This window comes from Carettochelys insculpta, chromosome 3 (assembly GCF_033958435.1).
Source record: "Carettochelys insculpta isolate YL-2023 chromosome 3, ASM3395843v1, whole genome shotgun sequence".
NCBI classification, from domain to species: domain Eukaryota; kingdom Metazoa; phylum Chordata; order Testudines; family Carettochelyidae; genus Carettochelys; species Carettochelys insculpta.
Window position 1 is genome coordinate 15,770,657 of NC_134139.1, and position 21,726 is coordinate 15,792,382.

Sequence of the window (21,726 nt, forward strand, 5' to 3'; positions counted from 1 at the left end):
CTTTTGTGTGCAAACCAGGCCTTAAGCACAAACACACATCGTTATCGGACCCAGGAATGCTATTCCTAGTGATTAATGTTTGACCTCCTTGAAGTTCTGTGATATGTTAGCATGGTTTGAGGGGGAACTCAGTTATTGTCTGAGTGATGCTGTTACAGATTGTAGTACTGTTCATGTAAACTTCCCATACAGGAAAGGCTAAATTAGATTATTACACAAGTCAAAGAGCTGGAATTTTTTAGCCTTTTCCTATTGCTTTTGGCAGTGGGCGTCTGAACGATTAAATCAAACACATCATAAACAAATTAGTAAAATACATTACAACAAAACATGAAGTTTAATGACGTGCAGCAGACTGCCAAGATTTTTAATACATTCCTTTCAGTCTAGGTCCTTATAGGTTTAAAACTGGAGGAACAGTTATAAAAAGACTAGCTTGGAGCAAAGAAGGAAAATCCCCAGTGAAGTTGGCAATGTAGAAAGGAATGTTTTCCTTCAGGTCTGTCTCCACCGCTGACACTTGTACAAATTAAATTTGATTTGAGCTTTTCACTACTGCTTAAATTAAACCACTAGAACAAAATAGCAACTGTGAACTCATGCCTCCTCCTCTGTCTTCTCCAAAGCCCCTCCAGATACGAAACTCTGTGGGGAAAAATACAAAATTCTAATTAAATGAATGGGATCTCTTTTCGCAATGACATGACATTTGTTTTTTGTTTAAAACCCAGAAAGGCCTAGAAAATACTAGAGTTGGTTGAGAATTTTTATGAGTTTCTTTGTTTTTTGTTGTTTTGTTTGGGGCAGGGGGGCAGGCACAATGCAATTTTTAGCAAAATTGATTTTTTTCCACAGGACAAATATGAATTTGCCAAAATTTTTTCAGGCTTCCATCAAGAAACTCTAAACCAAATGCTTTGTTTCAAATTTGTTTGACCTGATTTGAAATACCTTGATCTGTTGAGCTGAACGAAACCATTGGTCTGGTTATGGTGCCACAGTGCCTGATTCAAGCTGTAGTTTGGATGTTTCATGCCATTCAATCATCCCATATGGTCCAGGTTCCATGGCTGGACTTGGCCTGCCAAAACACAATCAGACCTGGTTTTCATTGGTGGCTAATGAATATGTACATAGGAGGAAGAAGGGGCACAGAAACAGGATGTTAGATGAGGAAGGAAATAACGGTGGGGAGATGACTGCCTTTCATCCCGCCTCCCCATCCAACTAGCTCTCTAGCCCTCCATCAGTTGATTCAATCTCATCTCATCTAGTTCAGGGCTGAGCAAAGTGGGGGGCACGACATTTCATAAGGGGGTGCAGCATGATCAGTGGCTGGGTTTCAGGCTCATCCATCTCATTAAATATGATCCTGTTTTTATGTCTGTATATTCACATTTACATACCAATTAATCAAGTTTTTTACATTCTACAGACTTATTTTCTTATACACACCAAAAGGGGTTTTTTCCATATGACCATGACCAAACTTTCCATCGGTTTGGATTACATTAGACAGGTTGGGGGGGTCCCTGTTAATTGTAGGGACAAAAAGTGGGGCCTGGCGTAAGAAGTTTTCTCACCCTTGATCTAATCTAATCTAATTGCTCTCTTTTTGAAGCAATGATGTCTCCTAACAGATGCATTCCTTGGGAACTCTAGACATGTTGAACCGCAAGAGTGGGGACTGAGTTTCTTCTGAAGTTGGCCAGCGACTGTGAAACTTGTTGCCATGGCCAAACAGAATGACCATGATTGATGGTGCTTTGTCCATCTCCATTACCCGCTTCCCAGCCCCATTGTTTAAGGAGGTAGTAGAATGGGTAGAAGGAAGTAAAAAGACAGAAGGGTACAAACAAACAAAATGCCTGATTCACTGAAAGTAGGGAGGGAACCAGAGTTGAGAGGAAACGTGTGAATCTTAATAACCTGTGTTCCATAGTTTCCTTAAGTACTCAACATCTGAGCCTTCTCTCACTTCTCTCCAATGTAGGTCGGGCTACAACGGTGTAAGTCTCCACATTATGAAATAAAAATATAATAGACAGCAAACCTGGGCTGGAGGGAGAGCATCTGCTGAGCCCTGGAAAGGGATGAGGGAGGGTGGTGAAGACAATTCAGTGGGAAGGGAGTGTAACAGCAGAGATGGCCACTGGAGTGGAGTGTATTGCTGCACAATCTGAAAAAGGGAAGCACACCCTGCTATTAAGAAAGGCCTAGAATTCAGACTGACCAGCGGTGTGCTCTCTACTTTTTCCAATTCTGGGAGAAATAAATTTTGTTATGTGCACCAAGGCATGTGTGGATGTGCACCACCAATAGAAATACACGCTTCCCACTGTGGGTGGTTGTGGGCACTTTGCTAATCAGCTGGGCAGCACCTGAATTTCTCCTGGGCGGCCATCCAAGTGCTCAGACTACAGAGATCATGGCCACATCACCAGCGGTCAGCATGTGCCCCTTTTGAAATGATAAAAAAGGTTTACACTTAAGTACAAAGTGCTGATGAGCAAGCTGGCATGTGGACAGATTGGAATTATGGGGCCAAATTCTTTGCTATCATAAAGTGGTACAGCACCAGTTAAGTCAATGGAGCTTCAGTAGCTGATAGAGAATTTATCAGAGAATTCGGCCCAGGAAGTTTTAAAGATGCCTGTGCAATTGTTAAAGCCATAAGGAAATATTTTGCTGCGCTTTTTAGGAGATTGGTACAATATACTCTACACAATGGGAAGTCACATTGATTATAACAATTTTGTAATCAGAGGACTCCCAGAAGTATGCATTCCTTAGACAACTGCATGCTTGCAGCTTAAAGGTTTTAGTGAGGTGTGCACTTAACAGGAATTCTGCTCCAATGCAAAGTACATTTGTAGCTCCGAGCATGATTGTCAACGGTGAAAGGAAAAAAGCTCTTTTTCTGAAAACGCGATGTGGCAAACTCCCAATTCTTTGTGCCAAGTGTAACCAAGACTGAGCATTTATATTTGAGGAATGCAAGCAGGTTAGTTGTTATGGAAGTTAAATTATTGGAGGTTAAAAAAAAGCAGTCAAGTAGCAATTTAAAGACTAGCAAAATAGTTTATTAGGTGAGCTTTCGTGGGACAGACCCCTACTTGACTTTTTGTTTTGATAGTGTTTAGACTAGCACAGCTCCCTCTCTGTGACTATTGGAGGTAAAGTTGTTTTTCAGAGGAATACATGAAGCAGGAGCTTATCTCTGCCTCTCTTGTTCGTGCAGTGAATTATTGATGGTTTGCCACACATTTGGAATCTCTCTTTGGCTGTTATCCAGTGCCATACACAGAGATACCTTATGACATATGTTCAATAAGGTACTGAAAATTTTACTTGGGAAGCACACACACTTGAAATGGTGCACTTAAACAGTTCAGAAAATTTGTCTGTATTGACTTAAGTGATCTACTGGGATATCATAACATGACCTTCCACTCACTCCCAACTTGCATGTAGTACTGCACTCTGTGGGTGTTCCAAACGGACAACATTGTTTTCTTGCTTCCTGATAAGAGAAGCACCAGTGAGTCCAGGGAGAACAGCACCGGTCTCTGAGCTGGGGGTCTTAGCGGCTCGATATGTGACTACCTCCTGCAGGATACTGCTTTGGTTTCAGTCTCACTGGAAGCCAAAAATATTGTGTGGTAAAATCTGTCAAAGGAGAAAGGTTTGAACAAGATGAAATGAAAACATGGAGGTGTGATGGGACCAGAGCTGACCAATTCAGTTATAAATCTGTTTTCAACTCATGTATGAACAGATATGCCGACCATGTAAGAGGAATAGAAGAGATTTGTGTAGAGCAAAAAATGGTCTCTGCATCAAGGACACCTAACAATCTAAGTAACTAATGTCTGTAAAGTGTGAGAAATCTCAGGTGAAAAGGTCATTTTGTGAATTCCAGTACTTGCATTTTTCTCAGTGCAGATAACCATTGCCTTATGTGGTGTATAGCATGGGCACCCCGAACCTTTGAAAGAGAGTGGCCTTAGAACCATGGGATTGGCAGAGACCTCAGGTGGTCATCAAGTCCATCCCCCTGCTGAAAGCAGGACCAATCCTAACTAAATTATCCCAGCCAGGGCTTTGTCGAGCCAGGACTTACAACCTCCATGGAAGGAGAGCCTACCTCCTCCCTAGGCAACCCATTCCAGAGCTTCGCTTCCCTCCTAATGAAATAGTTTTTCCTGATATCCAGCCTAGACCTCCTCCACCACAACTTGATTGTTCCTCATTTTGCCTTCTGTCACTACTGAGAGCAGCCTCTCTCCATCATTTTTCAAACCCTCCTTCAGGTAGTTGAAAGCTAATATCAACTCACCCCCTCACTCTTCTCTTCTGTAGACCAAATAAGCCCAAATTGCTCAGCCTCTCCTCATAAGTCGTGTTCTCCAGCCCCTAATAATTTTTGTCACCCTCCTCTGGACTCTTTCCAGTGCATGCACGTCCTTTTTGTAAGGGGGCAGTGGTTGGGGGTAGAATTAGATGCAATACTCCAGATGTAGCTTCATAAGTGCCAAATAAAGGGGAATAATCCCTCCCTTTGATTAATGCACCCCAGTATGCTGTCATGAACCATCAAGCCCTCTACAGGGCGGAGTAGTTTGACTCCTGGAGAATATCTCACACCATCCATGCAGCAGTTTTATCTCCTTATGACTGCATATCAGTGTCAGAAAAACTGAGAATAACAAACAGCTTTGGCAGACTTACATCTTAGGCCAAATATATAATGGTGCTAGACGCAGTCAGCATGACTGTGAGGGGGAGAGTTAAAAATGGTCAACACATAGATGCATAGAAGACCAGGTCCTCAGCACCAATAAAGATGCTAGATTCATCTGCGTAATGTTCACAGGCCAATAGACAAGGAAATTGTGTGGAAATGAGGATCACAAAACACAGAAAAATTAAATGTGGAAGAACAGAAAGGTGAAGTGAAAGCAAATAGCTGGGCAGGAATGAGGGAAGTTGCAAGGAGGTTAATGTACTGGCAGTTCATTTTTGAAGAACAGTGTTTGCTCTGCTTAGCTCACCGACAGATTACAATTTTTCCAGTGGTTTTATCCAGCGTTCCCTCTAATGTGATTTTCTCCATCAATGGGTGAAATAAATTTTATGTGCATCAAGGCATGTGCAGATGTGCACCACCAATAGAAACACAGGCTGCCAGCCACAGGTGGGCACTCTGCTAATCAGCTTGGCAGCACCTGAACCTCTCCTGGGCAGCTGCCCAATTACTCAGCATACAGGGAACACTGTTTTTATTTCAGTCTGTACCTTGTGTTGGACTAGATGGTATCACAAAATCAACCACCCTCTTAGGCGTAACTGAGGCCCAATGCTCAGTTCAGAGAAGCACGTGCAGATCAGAACTGAGGTGACGCCACCATTGTGTATTGGGATAGCTGCACAGAATAGATTTTCACTACTTTTCCTTTACCCCAATCCATTTGTGTGTAAGAAATGAGCCATGTTGATCCCTGTCAGAAAATATGGCCTTCATAGGGCATCTGATTCATGAAATATCCTTTCATTTTGCTACATACGATAGACCATTCAGTGAGCCCTGTGTATTCTGAGAAGCATTTGTCAAAAGGATTGAAGGCTGGCTAACCCTGCTCTCGCTGAAGTGATTGAAAGCAGAGGTAAAAATCCCCCACTCTAGCCCTTTGCAACACAAGGCACTAGCTGCACTCCAGGCTTGAAACTCATTATCAGGCAACCGGGGGAAGTGAGTACTGTGGATGCTCATGCTTTGCCTGTCCAGGTAGGACACAGAAGACTTCAGTCTCCAGGGCTGTCAATACAACAGCCTGCAAGAGCAGGAGAATAATTTAAAGATTGAATGATGGGAGCAGGGAGAAGTCCCATCCATACATAGAAAGAAAAATCCATTCACTGAAAACAAGAATTTGCATCCAGCCAAGGAATTGGAAATCTCAGGTTGTCGGGGATTCCAGGGCGTCAGACAGGCAAACGGATTTTAACTTCTCTGAACCCAGTTCTAGTTTAAAATATACTCAGCACTAAAATTCTAAATGAGTTCAAAATGGTTCATAAGGTAGGAAAACATTAAAGCAAATGTTCAGAGGTGAATCCCCACTGACTCCTTTTTCAAAGGCCAAGGTGGGTAGGGCCAGCTTCTGTCGGTCTCTTTGCATCTAGATTGCCTATCACCACAAGACTTCTAAGGAATGCTGGGATTTCCTCAGAGACCTTTTCCTCTTGGCTTCTTGGGAACCTTGGGAGAACACTTCCACCAGTGCTCTGTGTTCCAAAATAGTTGGGTTTCATCACACAGGTTCCTTTATTTCAAACAGCAACGCTTTGTTGATTTCATCAGACTCAAACCCAGAGGACTGCTATAAGGGATACTACACATCCCAAGTTACCCAGCAAGCCTCTTCATCTGTACACATTTACACACCCTACTGCATTTGCTATACATTATACCACCCACACATGCCCCTCTCGGAGAAGCAGGGCTCAGCAGAAGAGGCAGACCCAGCAAGTGGGGGCCGGGAAGGCTGTGGAAAGGCAACCTCTGAGCCCTACAGTTGCCACTGCCATCTGCCACCTGCCTGAGGTAATCCCCAGCCAGGCTGGTCTGGGAGGGGGCCAGGGGTCAGGATGGGGACGGAGCAGAGAAACGGCAGGACATGCAGCATGGGGAGGTGTCCCGGGCCTTCCTCCACCAGGATTGCCCTGCACATGGCCCTTTGAGGCGTGGGGAAGTGCACTCCTCACACATACCCCACCCCACATATGTGCCTGACTGTAAAACTCAGAGATACCTTAGAGCCCTTTCTTTCCCCATTGACTCTGGTACAGTTCTGAGGAGTACAGTAAAATGCTGCTGTATCTGTCTATGGCAATTAGGGTAAAAGTTGGTTCATAAGACAGTACAAATAATACTTTACGCTTCTATTTTGTCTTCCAGTCAAAGGTCTTAAAGCTCTTCACTCTGGTTGGCTGAGGCTTTGACAGCCTCAGACACAGTGTCTATGGATCTTGTTCACCACTACGTTATTTCCATTTTATGCCCCTGTAACGCCACTGGCAGAGGACTACTGGATCCCATATATTGTGGTTAATCTCCGTTAAGCAGTTTTGGCCATCACCAGCTACATGGGCACGTACTGTTCTGGAGTTTATTTACTTATTATTATTTAATTATTAATGATTCATTCTCATGATTAAAGTTTACTTATTATGCCACTGTGGGGGCATCAAGGTGTACATGTGCCCATGTAAAGGTATTTTGAAGTCTGTATATCAAAGGTGGTGCATGGAAGAAGAGAGGTTGGCTCCGCACTCCTGGAAGGGGGGGGGCCTCGGGTGGAAGGGGTGGGGACAGGGGCAGCCAGCCCCCAGGCCACCCAAAGCACAAGGCGCCAGCCACTGAGGCCCTGAGCACCTCCCCTGCTACCCACACACACACTCAGAGTATCTGAAACACACACCATGGCACTCCACCAGAGATTTAAAGGGCCCAGGGCTCCAGCCACTGCCACTGTCACAGTAGCACCGCCTATTGCCAAGAACCCTGGGCTCCTTCAAATCACTGCTCCAAAGGGCAACTGTCCCTACTGCTCCCTCCATGGGCAGGCCTGCGTTCACCTCCTCGCTAAGGTGTGGAGTCCCTGGCCAAACTGTACCTCCCATGCTGTATTATTGTATTAATACATGAACTAAAACTTCCAGGAGGCATCAGGACAGCATTTGTCAATAAAAAAGCCTTTTTGGTTTTCATGTGTGAGGCGGGTGGGGGCGGGCGGGGGGCGGTATTTGCCTTTGGCAGAAAGGCAAAATTTTCTGTGGAACAATGAAACCTTCTTGCAAGAAATTTCATTTGGTCGAAAGTTTAATTTTCTAATAAAATATAGTTCTGATTCTTAAAAAAATTACCAGCCATAATACATGGTACATAAATAAAACACTAGGCTGTTAAAATTAGGCAATTTAATTGGTGCTGATGTGGATGCCAGTTTAGATATAAGTTTAATTCTTACACATAAATTGAATGTTTGCATATACAGATGATCAGCAAGGCACTTGACTGACCAGGCAGACATGCAAATACCCAAAATGTGTATGCAAATTGGCCATTTGCATGAACAAATGAAGCAGCTGTAATGGCATATGATTAAAAACTGACCTTATGAATGTAATTAACGCATCATACGGGGATGTCTTATGTTTTGACAGTCTAAGTAGTGCCCAAAACCATCACATGTGCCTCCAGGAAACATGTATTGTCAGCAGCCATGTAATACCTGCAATTCCTGCATTTTGTGAGCAGGTGCAGGCAGGTGGAAAGGTTTCTTTAGTACCACTAGGTCACAAAGAAAGTGCCTGATTATAGCAGGCATGCTACTAGCAGCATATTCTGCTTGCTCATCCAAACTCGTTTTGGGATGGCATTTATGCCTCAATTAAATTGGCATGCTACTCTAAGCAGGCATAATGCCATCCAGCCCAACAGATGGGCGAGGCAATGATCATACATGAGTATCAAGAGCCTTAGCTAAGGCAGAGTTCCCAGTTATAAATGAGGATGTGACAGTCCAGTCAGTGGTTACGGGACTAAGGTTTAAGGAGATTTGACATTGCTTCGGCAGCCTACTGATTGAGTCGTTCTGAGGAAAAATCCCCAAAATATAATGAGGTTCTGGTGTGATGAGCTGTGGAGTGAGGCAAAAGGTGGCTGTCACCCTCCAGTTTTTAACACCAACATGAAAAGTCCCCTTCTTGACTGAATTTAAAAAATGCTGCAAGGGTATGGTGCTGGAATGGGAGGCGTGACAACCCATCATGTTTGTTGATACCTCAATAATGGTGCTCACACAGACAATACGTTCAGTCACAAAAGGACACAAAGCAAAGCTTAATGGGACTGTACCTTTCAGAACTGTGTAGAATGTGTATTTATTGTAATCTGCAGCCTCTCCAGAAGAAGTGGGACCTTTTCTGTTGTGCCCGGCTCCTCACCATATAAAGTTGCTGTCAACACACACGAACTTTCCAGACCAGGGTAGTGCTACTTGGAAACTTTCCAGTGAAACACCATTTCATTGGCAAATGCTGACTTATGAATCCTGAGATGCTTTTAATGAAATTCAATGGTGAGCAATGGTGAAACCGACTAGCAGTGTGTCTATTTCACTCAGTAGTCTCCAAGGCAGGGGCTTGAGTTTTGCTTTGATCTGGATTTTTACTCTGTGTCAATGTTTCCTAAATGAAAAATTTATGAAATCGCCAGCTCAGACAAGTTTTTTTAAATTAGTTTTGGCCTAAAGCAGATCAAAACCAAATTTCAGGATGTTGGGATTTCTTGCACAGCAGAAACTGAGAGTACTGGCTTGCTTAACTGAGGGAGGAAATATGAAGGAGTTTGATGTTATCAGGGTCTTATAAAGGGTGTGGGAAATATCATTTGGAGTTTTGTACAGATATAGTTATTTTCCCCAACACAGCCTCCTGCTTCATTACTCTTCACCTCCTTTTTTTCATATGCGAGCATGGATCAGCTCTCACCGTCTATGGCCAAATCCCAAGTCTGAGCATTACTGTGTCTCTTTTTACATTGCTCTCCTGTCTGCTCTTTCTCTTCCCTACCACCTAGTCCTTTCAAGGCTTCCAGCCCCTCAACATTCATGCCTTCTAGTCTATGCCAGGTCCCCTTTTTTCTGCCATTTTCCCCCTCCTCCTTTTTCTCAAGGTACATCTACACTTACCGGGAGATCGAGGTGGTCAGGGTCAATCTTCTGGGGTTCGATTTCGCATATCTCGTGGTGACTTGTGAAATCGATCTATCAGGGCTGGACAGCCGATCCCTGTACAAGGAGCAAGGCATGCTGATGGGAGAGTTTCTCCCGTCGACCTCCCTTAGTGGGGACACCCAGATAAGTTAATACTACAGAAGTCAATTCCAGCTACACAATTGTATCTAGGATCGACTTTCAGGTCTAGTGTAGACCTGCCCTTAGTCATTAGCTCGCTCCACTTCCCTTGAAATTTTGACTCCTCATCACCCTTGCAAGGTCTTACTGGGAACCTTGGCTTACCCCAAATCTTATCTGGCACAGGCAATGGGCAATAAAGAGCCCTCCATACCTGCCACCCTAGCTACACGATGAAACCAGCGTGATGAGGCAAGAGCTGCCCTGCCTTGTGCACACAACAGAAGAGAGAAGAGCAAAGACCAACCCCTCTGAGAAACCCAACCGCCTGGTCTGCTCCAGAAAGGCCTCTGTTGTCTTGCTGTGAGGCATCGCAACTGGCTATTAACTATGCTACCCTTTGATAGCTTGGTAAAGGGCAAGGTAAAGCTTGGTCTGTGTGTGCACAGATAGGTACATGCTTTCACTTGAAGGGATACATCAGAACCATCAGGGTCAGATCTGCAATGTCTGTGTGATTATTGGTTGTAAAAGTACTTTTCTTCAGTCCACTCTAGACAGCTCCATTCTAAGTGACCATGCATGCATCCTGTCACTGCAGTCTGCATGGGGAAACGGCTTGTTCTGGTAATCTGTGAAGGAGCAGGCAGGTTGAGCAGAGTGCTGAGCTTTGCACAAGGCTGGGGTGGGCAGGGGAGGAATATTATATTATTATTAATTATTAATTATTATTATTGCAAGGGGAGCTTTGTTTAAGTACAATCATCTGCCAGAAGAGCTGGTACCTGCCTGTGTTGAGCCCCAGATTCCAAATGGAAAACAATTTTTTGCTGTTATAGTGGCACTGGCACCCTGTCTGGCTGGCTCTTTAAGGCAAGGTGAGATCTGTGACTTGACTCAGCTGTCCTTCAGCCTCGCTGGTTATCTAGGAAATTAATGATCATTAGTGATCCCACCTGGATGAAATGGGACTTAATTGTGATGGATAGTCACAGAGAAGCAGCTGCGTTAGTCTGTATCCTAACAAAACAAAAAACCAGTCCTGTAGCACTTCAAAAACTAACAAAATAATTAATATTAGGTGATGAGCTTTTGTAAGGCAGACCCATTTCTTCAGATCTGGAGATAGTGCCAGATTGGAAATAATGCTGAAAGTGAATTGGCACGATGACTATACAACAGAGAGATACAAACAAAAAAATGAAATGGAAACTGACAAATCAGGTACATAGGATGGGGGGCGGGAAAGGGGGGTGGCTTTTGTTTAATTATGATGTCTCACCCCTACAGAGGGGTATCCAAGTCAGGATTACTCATCTGAGAGCTATGAGCAACCTGGGGAAGAGGATCCAAGAGCAAGGAATGATAACGCTCTGAAATCCTGCAGACTAGACATCTGAAGTAAGACTTACAGAAAGTGGAGGAGAACAACGTAGGATCCTGTGAGAGGGAGTCAAGATATAGGGTTTGTAAAGGGAAGCAGCGAGACTCCCAAGGGAAAAGAAGTGGTGAAGAAAACTTGCTAGAAGAAAACAACATGCAGGAAACTCTGCTGGGGCTGGGATCAGGTGACCCAAAAGTAGAAGATGACTGCTGTCCCACAGGGTGAGGATCAGTGCTTAATCTAGGCCAAGCCTCATCTTGGCAGTTCATAGTCCTGGCTCCTCTGGGCTTGCTACATCAGCTATGAATGTAAAAAAATTGGTTGAGTCCCAGCTCCTGTTTTAAGCCCTGGACAGATTATTATTTAGATTTGTTTGGACTTCATTTGGGACTGTTACCTGTGGAAGGCAACTGAAGTCATGGGACTCGGCCAGAGGCCAGACATAGAATACTTACACAGAAACTCAGAAGTTCAGAGCCGGGGAAAGCCATTGCAGGGCTAGGAAGCGGCTCTACAGATGACAAAACCTTTCCAGCCCATCTGCAGGCACAAGGGGATGCTAGGACAGTAATTCTAACCCATTACCCTTTCCGAGGACCCAAAATGCTGCTGGGGCAAAAGTCCCATAAAAACAATAGAGCTGGCAGAGTCCTGTCGTATGGTTTTGTTTAGTTAAATATATAATAAGAAAAAAAGTTTGGATTAAAAAACTGAAAACATAATGTCTGTTTTTGCACCCATTCCCAAAGTGGTAAGTCTGATGTCTACTGAGAGTGTGGCAGCATTGGTCTGTTTCCTTTCTCTCCAATGAAGGACTTTGAAACCTCTCTGGTGCTTTGACATAAAATCTTTGACGTAAAATATGCTGTCAGCTCCCTCATTCTTTCCTATCCCTGTGGATCTGAGCTATGATTCCTTAAGAGAGCCAGTTTCTACCAAATGGATTTAAAAATGTAAGATTACAGGATGGCATTCTGGATAGAACTGCAATTACACTTGATCCTTGATTTGATCTTAATCCTGTGAAAACAAACATGCCCTTATCTATATGCAGCTCAAGTCACTCTGTTGACATCTTTGCAGGAGCTGGCCCCACCAGCATCTTTTAGAGCCCAAATTGTGCTTCCTCCTAGAGAAATTGAAAACTTTGTTTTAATCTTCAGTGTCTCAATATTAAAATTTTGAACAAATCCCCAGCTGTATTTTCAGAAATTGACAATTCCATGGCAGCAGATGCAAACTACAGTGAGAACACAGTGACATTACTCGTTGAAAAACTTTCAGATGCCAAAACATTAAAAATGTATTAACAAACTCAACTAGGACCTCAAGCATTCAGTTTGTTTTTCTGTGTGCCACTAGTAAAAGCTGACAAATATAATTATTAAATTAAAGTATTGCCAAAATATACCTTGCATCTTAACCTCCCCTGATGCTAAAAATAATGGCATATTTTTATTTGTTTAGCTCTCAAGGCTCGTTATTACCAAGATTTGAGATCTTTGAATCAGATGCCAAAACATTAAAATGTATTAACGAATTCTACTGGGACCTCAAGCATTCAGGTATCTTTTTCTATTGGCACACTGAAAAACAGACAAAAGCAATTATTTAAAAATGAAATTAGTAAAAATCAGTAAGAATTTTTAAAGGAATTTACAAATATACTGGAAGGTTTTAATCTCATCTCTACTATGTCATTTAAAAATCTCAAAATATAAAAAGGTCAGTGTAGTTTGCAGAATAATATCGCTTTTTCCTTTAGAATGCTACTGATTCACATTCTGATTTTTAATTAAAAAATAGGTTTCTTGACTATAAGAATCATGCCCAGTATAATTTTATCAGTCAACATCTAAATAAAATTAGTACAATAACTGTCTCAGGAGAGATTCCCTATTATACAGTGTCACTGGTTTATATGAAAATTATTCTGGATGTTAAGACAAACCTATGGACAAAGAGAAATATTTCTCTAGTTCAAATTTTTGGCTACAGATTTGGTTAGAGAAGGAGGAAGGTCCCTGAGGTGAAATTGTGGTGAAGTGAATGGGAGTTTTGTCACTGATTTCAACAGGGCTATGGTTTCAACTCTAGATTTTAATTCATGGTCTGCCCCTTAACTGCAGAATGTCAGCAGGCAAGCCACTTAACCCTCTTTGAAACTTAGCCTACTTGTCTGCAAAATAAGAATAATATTTTAACTGCTCATAGAGTTACTGTGCTTAATTAATGTCTATCAAATGCCCGGGGATCTTTAAATTAAAGGGCCACAATGTTTAATTTATTATTGCATTGTATTGTCTGCAGAGTACAAAAGGTGAAAACAAGTCAAAACCTGGCCAGTGATTTGTGTCTTTTTCTTAGATGGTAAGTGAGTAAGGATTAGTGTTCTGATGGGTCCACTGGGTATGCCTACACTACAGAGTTTTGTCAGAAAAAATGGCCATTTTTCTCAGGGGAACCAAGAGGCAGACACCCTCCTAGCATGGTGTGCGGGGTGCTCTATTGGAGAAATTGTCATACAAATTGAACAGCTTCAGGGACAGACTGAGGGCCCCAGCCCAGATGCACCTGGAGCACAGGGACTAGGGCATCTACTCAACGGGTGGGAAACGTGGGCCCATCTCTGAACTGGGGACTGGACCCCAGCTGAGCATTCTCAGCCCTGGGCTATAAGGGAGGTGGCACTAGTGGTACTAGCAGACCAGGGTTTTGGAGATATCTAAATTTTGGACTTGAGTCTCGGGTGGCTTCACCCCTGGGGCTTTGGAGCACAGAAGGGTCCTTGTGACTCTCAGCCTCAAGTGCTTTTGAACTTGTTTCCTCCAGTGACTTGCCTGCAGGCATAGAGGAAGTCTTTGGCACAGTCAAGGCTTGAACTCATCGACTCAACTCCCAGTTAATTGTCTCAACCACCGGAGCATCCCCCGCCTTTTGTAACAAAGGCCACACGAACGTGAGATGCAAACCCAGTGCATGAGAGGACCTTATTTTGAAGGGAAAGACTGTTTGCAGGCATTGACAGACTAGATATTAAACGTTATTTAAATGTATTTGTGAGAAACACATGACAAACTATTCTGATGGGAACAAAATGAGATCAGTACTCAGACCCAACCAGAAGGTCAGATTGCACAAATCGCCTAAGGCTTTGTGAACCTAAACAGATGGGTAGTTGCATGTTCTCCCTTTTTCGACACTTAGCCTTTAGGCAAAGCCTCAGGGTAGAAACTGAACAGACGGTTAAGTGTGACATTTTAGAGTCAAGAAGCAGTCTTGCTTTGGGACCAGTGCTGGCAATTATTAAAGAGGCGTCAGACACAGTGCATTGCTCCAAATTGAAACTGCAAACAGCCACATGCTCTGAGCAGTTTAGGAGGGGCAAGTAAAATGTATGGAAAGGTAACTGTGGAACACTGTTGTCTTACTCCATGAGACTCCAACAGTAAAATTATCAATAACTAGCATTCCATTCAGAACGGCATAAAAACATCAATGGGTGTTTGGCATGGCAGTCCGCTCTACAAGTACTTGTCAGATTGAATTAGAAAGCTTCAACTGAGTGTGAGACAGGAACTTAGGATAAAAGACTCAGTTCTTGGTTTTCCATTCAAGAAGAAAATTCCAGGGGGGAGGGATCGCTCAATGGTTTGAGCATTGGCCTGTTAAACCCAGGGTTGTGAGCTCAATCCTTGAGGGGACATTTAGGGATCTGGTGAAAATAGATTTTAAAAAATAAAATAAAATTTAAAAAAAGGGATGCTGCTTGGCCCTGACAAGTGGGCAGGGGACTGGACTTGATGACCTCCCGAGGCCCCTTCCAGCTCTGTGAGATGTGTATCTGTGTATCTCCATATATGTACACAATAGCCAGATTATGCAACTTTAATATGCCTAAACAATAAGAAACACCAGAGTTCTCTGTTTGGAAGTAAGTGGTGAGAAGATATTCAGCTGCTTCATAGGCACCAACATCAGGGGTGCACTGGGGCTGGAGCACCAACAGGGAAAAATTAGTGGGTGCAGAGCATTTCCAACCTCCAGCTCCCGCTACCTCCCAGCTCCCTGAACATCTTGCCTGCAGCTGGCCCTGATAACCTAATCCTCCCCTACCCTCCCAGTTCTTCTAGAGCACTGTAAACAGCTGATGTCATGGCATTCAGGAAGCTCTGGGATAGAGGAAGAGGAGCAGGGAGGGGGTAAGTTCAGGGGAGGGACAGTATGCACATTGTGAATGATAATACTGAGCTGCTTGGATCTCAAAGTTAAGTCTTGGGAAATGTCGTCATGCCCATTCTGCAGATGAGAAACCACAGCCAAAAGGAGAGCCCACTCATGCAAGGTCACCGCCAGGTGAGTGCCAAAGCCAGAGAGGGAATTTTGCTCTTTTGCTACCCTGTCTACCAACTTACTTTGCTGACACTGTGCATGAGATACCAGAAAGTCAACTAAAAGGAAGAAATTAGAAGAGATCTGTGTATTTATTGTAATGCTTCATCCCCCAGTGTAAAGTACGCCTTTATCATTTTTGGCCTTGTTATCTGGCAGTCTACAGCAAAGACTTTCAAAAACAGGCAAGAGCAGACTTTGATATAAGTTGGCCAGAGAGAGTGAGTGAGTTTGTACATACATATGCCAATGAAGCCTAGAGAAAGGGGTAAGCAGTGAGGTGGCAAAGTTTGCAGATGACGCCAAACTGTTCAGGATAGTCAAAACCAAAGCAGACTGTGAAGAACTACAAAAAGATCTCAGCAAACTGAGTGATTGGGCAGCAAAATGGCAAATGAGATTTAATGTGGGTAAGTGTAAGGTAATGCACATTGGGAAAAATAACCCCTATTATACATACAATATGATGGGGGCAAATTTAGCTTCAACAGATCAGGAAAGGGATCTTGGAATTATAGTGGATAGTTCTCTGAAAACATCCACGCAGTGTGCAGCGGCTGTCAGTAAAGCAAATAGGATGTTAGGAATTATTAAAAAAGGGATAGAAAATAAGACAAAGAATATCTTACTTCCCCTATATAAAACTATGGTACACCCACATCTTGAGTACTGCGTGCAGATGTGGTCTTCTCACCTCAGAAAAGATATACTGGTGTTAGAAAAGGTTCAGAAAAGGGCAACTAAAATGATTAAGGGTTTGGAACGGGTCCCATATGAGGAGAGGCTAGAGAAACTCGGACTTTTCAGTCTAGAAAAGAGGAGACTGAGGGGCCATATGATAGAGGTATATAAAATAATGAATGGTGTGGAGAAAGTGAATACAGAAAAGTCATTTACTTGTTCCCATAATATAAGAACTAGTGGACACCAAATGAAATTAATGGGTACAGGTTCAAAACTAATAAAAGAAAGTTTTTCTTCACCCAGCGCACAGTCAACCTGTGGAACTCCTTACCAGAGGACGCTGTGAAGGCCAGGACTCTAACAGAGTTTGAAAAAGAGCTTGATAAATATTTGGAGGTTAGGTCCATAGATGGCTATTAGCAAGAGGTAAGGTATGGAGCCTAGCCTTTTGTCAAAGGCGGGAGATGGATAGCAGGAGACAAATCACTTGATCATTGTCTTCAGTTCACCTCCTCTGGGGCACCTGGCATTGGCTACTGTCGGCAGACAGGATACTGGGCTTGATGGACCTTTGGTCTGACCCAGTATGGCCGTTCTTATGTTCTATTATATGCAATCAGAATTGTTCATCTGTAGCTTGGTTTACACTAGGGAGTTAAGTCAATTGCAGATACACAATTGCATAGCTAGAATCGTCTTATCTGCCAACGACTTACCTGGCTGTCCACACAGAGAGAAGTCAATGGGAGAGTTTCTCCCGTCGACCTCCCTTACTCCTCGCAATATCGAGGAGTACAGCAGTCAACTGCCACCCCCCAGATAGTTTGATTTCACATCTCCACTATGTGTGCAAAATCAAATTTCGGAAGATCAACCTGACCAGGTCAATCTTCCTGGTAGTGTAGACCTACCCTGTGTCACAATGTTTTCTCTGCTGGTAGAAGTGATAGAGGATTGGAACTGCCACACAAGAGGGCCTGGGTTCTAGCTACAAAATTCTGAGTCCAGCACTGTGAATACCACAGATTTCCAAGTGGCTACAGGATGCACATTTCTCTCAAGGGCACGGCACAGTATTAGCACACACAGAGGTGTGCTGAGCAATGGAGTCCTTTAAAACCTCACCCAGAATTTCCCTTCAGTATTGCTTAATTTTTTAGTATCACAGAACCCTAGGGCTGAGAGGGATCTCAGGAGGTCATCAAGTCCAGCCCCTGCCCAAAGCAGGATCAACCTCAACTAAATCATCCCAGCCAGAACTTTGTCAGCCTGGGACTTAAAAGCCTCTAGGGATGGAGATTCCACCACCTCTCTAGGCAATACATTCCACTGCTTCATCACGCTCCTGGGGAAACAGTTTTTCCTAATATCCAGCCTACACCTCCCACACTGTAATTTGAGACCATTGCTCCTTGTTCTGCCATCCATCACTACTGAGAACATCCTCCCTCCATCCTTTTTAGAGCTTTCCTTCAGGAAGTTGAAGGCTGCTATCAAATCACCCCCTCACTACTTCCTTCTGCAAACTAAATAAGCCCAGATCTCTCAGCCTCTCCTCATAGGTCATGTGCTCCAGACCCCTAATGATTTTCATTGCCCTCCAATGGACCATCTCCAATGCATCAACTTCCTTTCTATACTGGGAGGTGCAGAACTGAACGCACTATTCTGGATGTGGCCTCACCAGTGCCAAACTGAGGGGAATAATACGTTCTCTAGATCTGCTGGAAATACTTCTCCTAATGCACCCAATATGCCATTAGCCTCCTTGGTGTCATGTAACAGCAGGCCTATAGGCCACATAGAGCAAGAGTGAAAACTTCCATTCCTTCAGTACAGCCAAGATCCCACCCCTGTGTTACAGCCTGCTGCAACCTTAAACCCTGCAAGCATTGAGCACACACCCAGTAAACAGCTAAGGGAGAAAACCACTGTGAAGTCCCAACCCAGGCTGAGTCTCAGAGACTTTCAGAGGTGCTCTGAGTTCCCCCACCTGGAGATACATTCACCGCAGCCCTGATGTGAGGCACTTTGGGACCAGGACTCCCCATGGCAGAAAGGGACGTAAGCATTCCGAAGAGCTTCTTATCCTGTTGGGAGTATTGTCCTGCTGTGCTTTTTACTTGGCTTTCTAATGTGTACCCTGTGGAACTGTAGTATCATGGAGCAGTAAGCTTAATAAAGCAATTATCCTTAATCGACTCTGTGGTGAAGCTAATCCCATAATCCTGTCCACCCTTGGTCCTCTGAGCTGACACTTGGCTAAAGGGTGCACTGCTGATTCACATACCTCTTCTTATCCACTGTAATCCGCAGGTCCTTTCCAGCCGCACTGCTACTGACCCAGTCGGTCCCCAGCCTGTAACAATGCTTCAGACGCTTCCATCTTAAGTGCAGAACTCTATACTTGCCCTTACTGAACCAATCCTCCAATTTTTCTAGTTCACTTTGGACCCTATCCCTATCCCTATCCTCCAGCCTGTCTAGCCATCCCCCTAGCTTAGTGTCATCCTCAAATTTGCTGAGGGTGCAATCCATCACCTCATCCAGGTCATCAATAAAGATGTTGAAAAATACCAGCCCTAGAACCAATCCTTGGGGCACTCCACTTGAAACAGATCCACCAACCAGACAGAGTTTTTGACCACTATGCATTGGGCCCAATCATTTCTAGATAGCTTTCTATCCACCTTGCAGTCCATTTATCCAATCCATTCCTCCTTAATTTTCAAGCAAGAATATTGTGAGAGACTCTATCAGAAGCTCTGCTAAAGTCAAGGTAGACTATTTGATAGCACAAATACCGCAATATGGTGTAAATACATAGAAACAACTGAGTAATGGTGTAATCATTCATCAGTTCTCTCTTCTAAAGATGAGATTTCTTCCAATATCTAACATTAGGAGTTCCACTGTTATTCATCCCTTCTAAGCCAAACTGCAATAACTCAACTTTGCAATTCCAGCCTCCTGACAGAAAGAAGATGAATTCGTCTTTGACTGTCCTAGGTATTTCAAGCAAAACTTACTGGGTATCTGGCAGAATATGTGCTTCCACTGATAAACCTTTTCTATGTCTGATATTTACTACACAATTATTTGTAGTTACAGATGTGCTTCTCCACAGCAGGTGCACCACAAAATACAGCCAGAGTGGCTTTCAGCTAATACTGTTAGCTGCCAGAAAACAATCAGCATTATTCCAAGTGATGAAAAGATAATGGCACAATTTATGGACCAAGGCCCTACTTGTAGTTTGTGGGTAGCAGAATGGGGGCATGATGACGAACATTTAAAATAAACAATCTCAGAGGGGCAGCCGTGTTAGTCTGTGGCTTTGCAAAAAACAAGCAGTCCTGTAGCACCTTAAAGACTAACAAATTTAGTCATTAGGTAATGAGGTTTTGTTATCTAACTGTTTAATGTTTTTCATGTGAGCAAAGAGGATTTGGGATAATACAATTTTAAAAAACAATCTTTGAAAAGAGAGTTAATTCCTTGATTTAAGTAAATTTCCTTCTCCTTCAGTAACAAAAGCATACAGAGCCACATTATCTGTCTGCAGATGCCTAGTGATGGTATCTTTTCTTCCACAAAGATGCACTTAATCTGGGTAAGATGTAATGGTGTGTGATCTGAAGGCAGTCAGACCAGATGATCTAATGGCCTCTTCAGACTGTGAACTCTATGAAACCATGACAAATATATTGCCAGCTTCTCGTCCCTCAATCACGTAGTGTACTATTTGACGTCTCAGATGCTCCTATTGACTACGCAAATTGCAAGGAGCTCTTTAGTGAGAGCAAAAATATTCTACTCTGGTTCTTAATTCTGTGCGAGCAGTTGATGTCTTGTTTCATTTGCTGGTCAACTCTAAAGATGCTTCAACATAAGCAAAAAAGTCCAATTGCAAGACTATTTTTTCAAGATTTGGAGTTGTTTAATTAACAGAAGAGAAGACTGAGGGGTGATTTAGTAGCAGCCTTCAGCTTCCTGAAGGAATGCTCTAAAGAGGATGGAGAGAAACTGTTCTCAGTGGTGACAGATGGCAGAACAAGGAGCAATGGTCTGAAGATAAAAAGGGAGAGGTGTAGGTTGGATATTAGTAAAAACTACTTCACCATGAGGGTGGTGAAGCACTGGAATGCGTTGCCTAGAGAGGTGATGGATTCTCCATCCCTAGAGATTTTTAAGTCCCAGCTTGATAGGGTCCTGGCTGGGATGACTTCGCGGGGTTGATCCTGCTTGAAGCAGGGGGCTGGACTAGATGACCTCCTGAGGTCCCTTCCAGTCCTACGATTCTAAGATAGGGGCATTCACATATACTTACGAGATTGGGTTTCTCTAAAGGTTTCACACGCACATGCTCTCTCATGGATAAGATTCACAGGCACTTGAGTCAACAAATACTAAGAGAAGCCACAGCCTGATTATAATCAGCTTCTCATGTAATACTAGCACTGAGCTAAAGAAGAAACTCTGGTTACCTCAACCCAAGGGGACCACCTCCCACTCCTTTTAATCAGGGTCCTGCCTCAACCTCCGTCATGGAGATTTGTGAGCCACAAACATCAATTCACTGCTAAAATAACATCTATTTTAAATGGAGTAAAATGCAACTCTACATGTGAAAGCTGTGTTGTATACATCTCTCTAACAAAACTCAGAGCAATCAATTGAATGTAGTTGAGAGGAGTACTGAATTTACCAGACTGCCAAGAGAACACACAGCCATTAAGCACCTTCCCAATACGTAATTCACAACTTTATTTCATTCCAAGAGATAGCAGCAGAATTCTTTTTTCCCCAGAGTTCAGACAAGGGAAGTTGAAACAAAGTTTCCTCATGCGCGTAGAAACAGGACAAGTGAGTAGGGTGAAATTATTCAAGTAGTAAGTGAATAATCCCTTATTATGCCTCTAAAGGAGACAGCAGACACGTCAGGTGACATTTGGCTGCGTCTCAACTGTGACTGCAGTTAATCGGACTGAGGGAGGTACTACAGTGAGGAAGAACTCAAGCCAGAAAAATTTCACTAATTAATTAAAACTTAAGGCCAGAAGGACATTTTTTGGTTGAGAGCGGACGTCATGGAAATGTCTGCCAAGGGAGGCTCCGGAGGACTTGAAAGACATGTAGGCTCCAGCATTCAAACGGATCATTTGAAAACTAGCCAGGGAACTCACAGGTTGATGAGCAGCCTAATGTAAATCATGCAGTACAATGGCAGGTAGCCAACAATTGGCTGAAAATGTATAGCACACAAACACCGTTAACATAATAAGAAACAGCTTGTGCAGATTTATGCTCCACTAATGTTTGTATAGCACTCGTAGAGCCAAG

At 43.3% G+C, this 21,726-nt stretch overlaps 1 protein-coding gene across 2 annotated transcripts in view; it reads right to left on the reverse strand.

Annotated features, from left to right (window-relative positions):
* Positions 1 to 371: 371 nt before the first annotated feature.
* The window catches only part of KIF16B (kinesin family member 16B), a 286,791-nt gene continuing 265,436 nt past the window's right edge, over positions 372 to 21,726 (reverse strand). Inside the window, exons 28-29 of one of the 2 annotated variants that reach the window (XM_074989378.1) lie at positions 952 to 1,081; positions 372 to 645 (exon numbers count right to left, since the gene is read on the reverse strand). In XM_074989378.1, the coding sequence (XP_074845479.1) occupies positions 1,044 to 1,081 (38 nt within the window). In that variant the 3' untranslated portion in view covers positions 372 to 645; positions 952 to 1,043. Of the gene's footprint in view, positions 646 to 951; positions 1,082 to 2,053; positions 2,180 to 21,726 lie in introns of those variants that run through there. The other variant, XM_074989376.1, reaches the window with a different exon arrangement.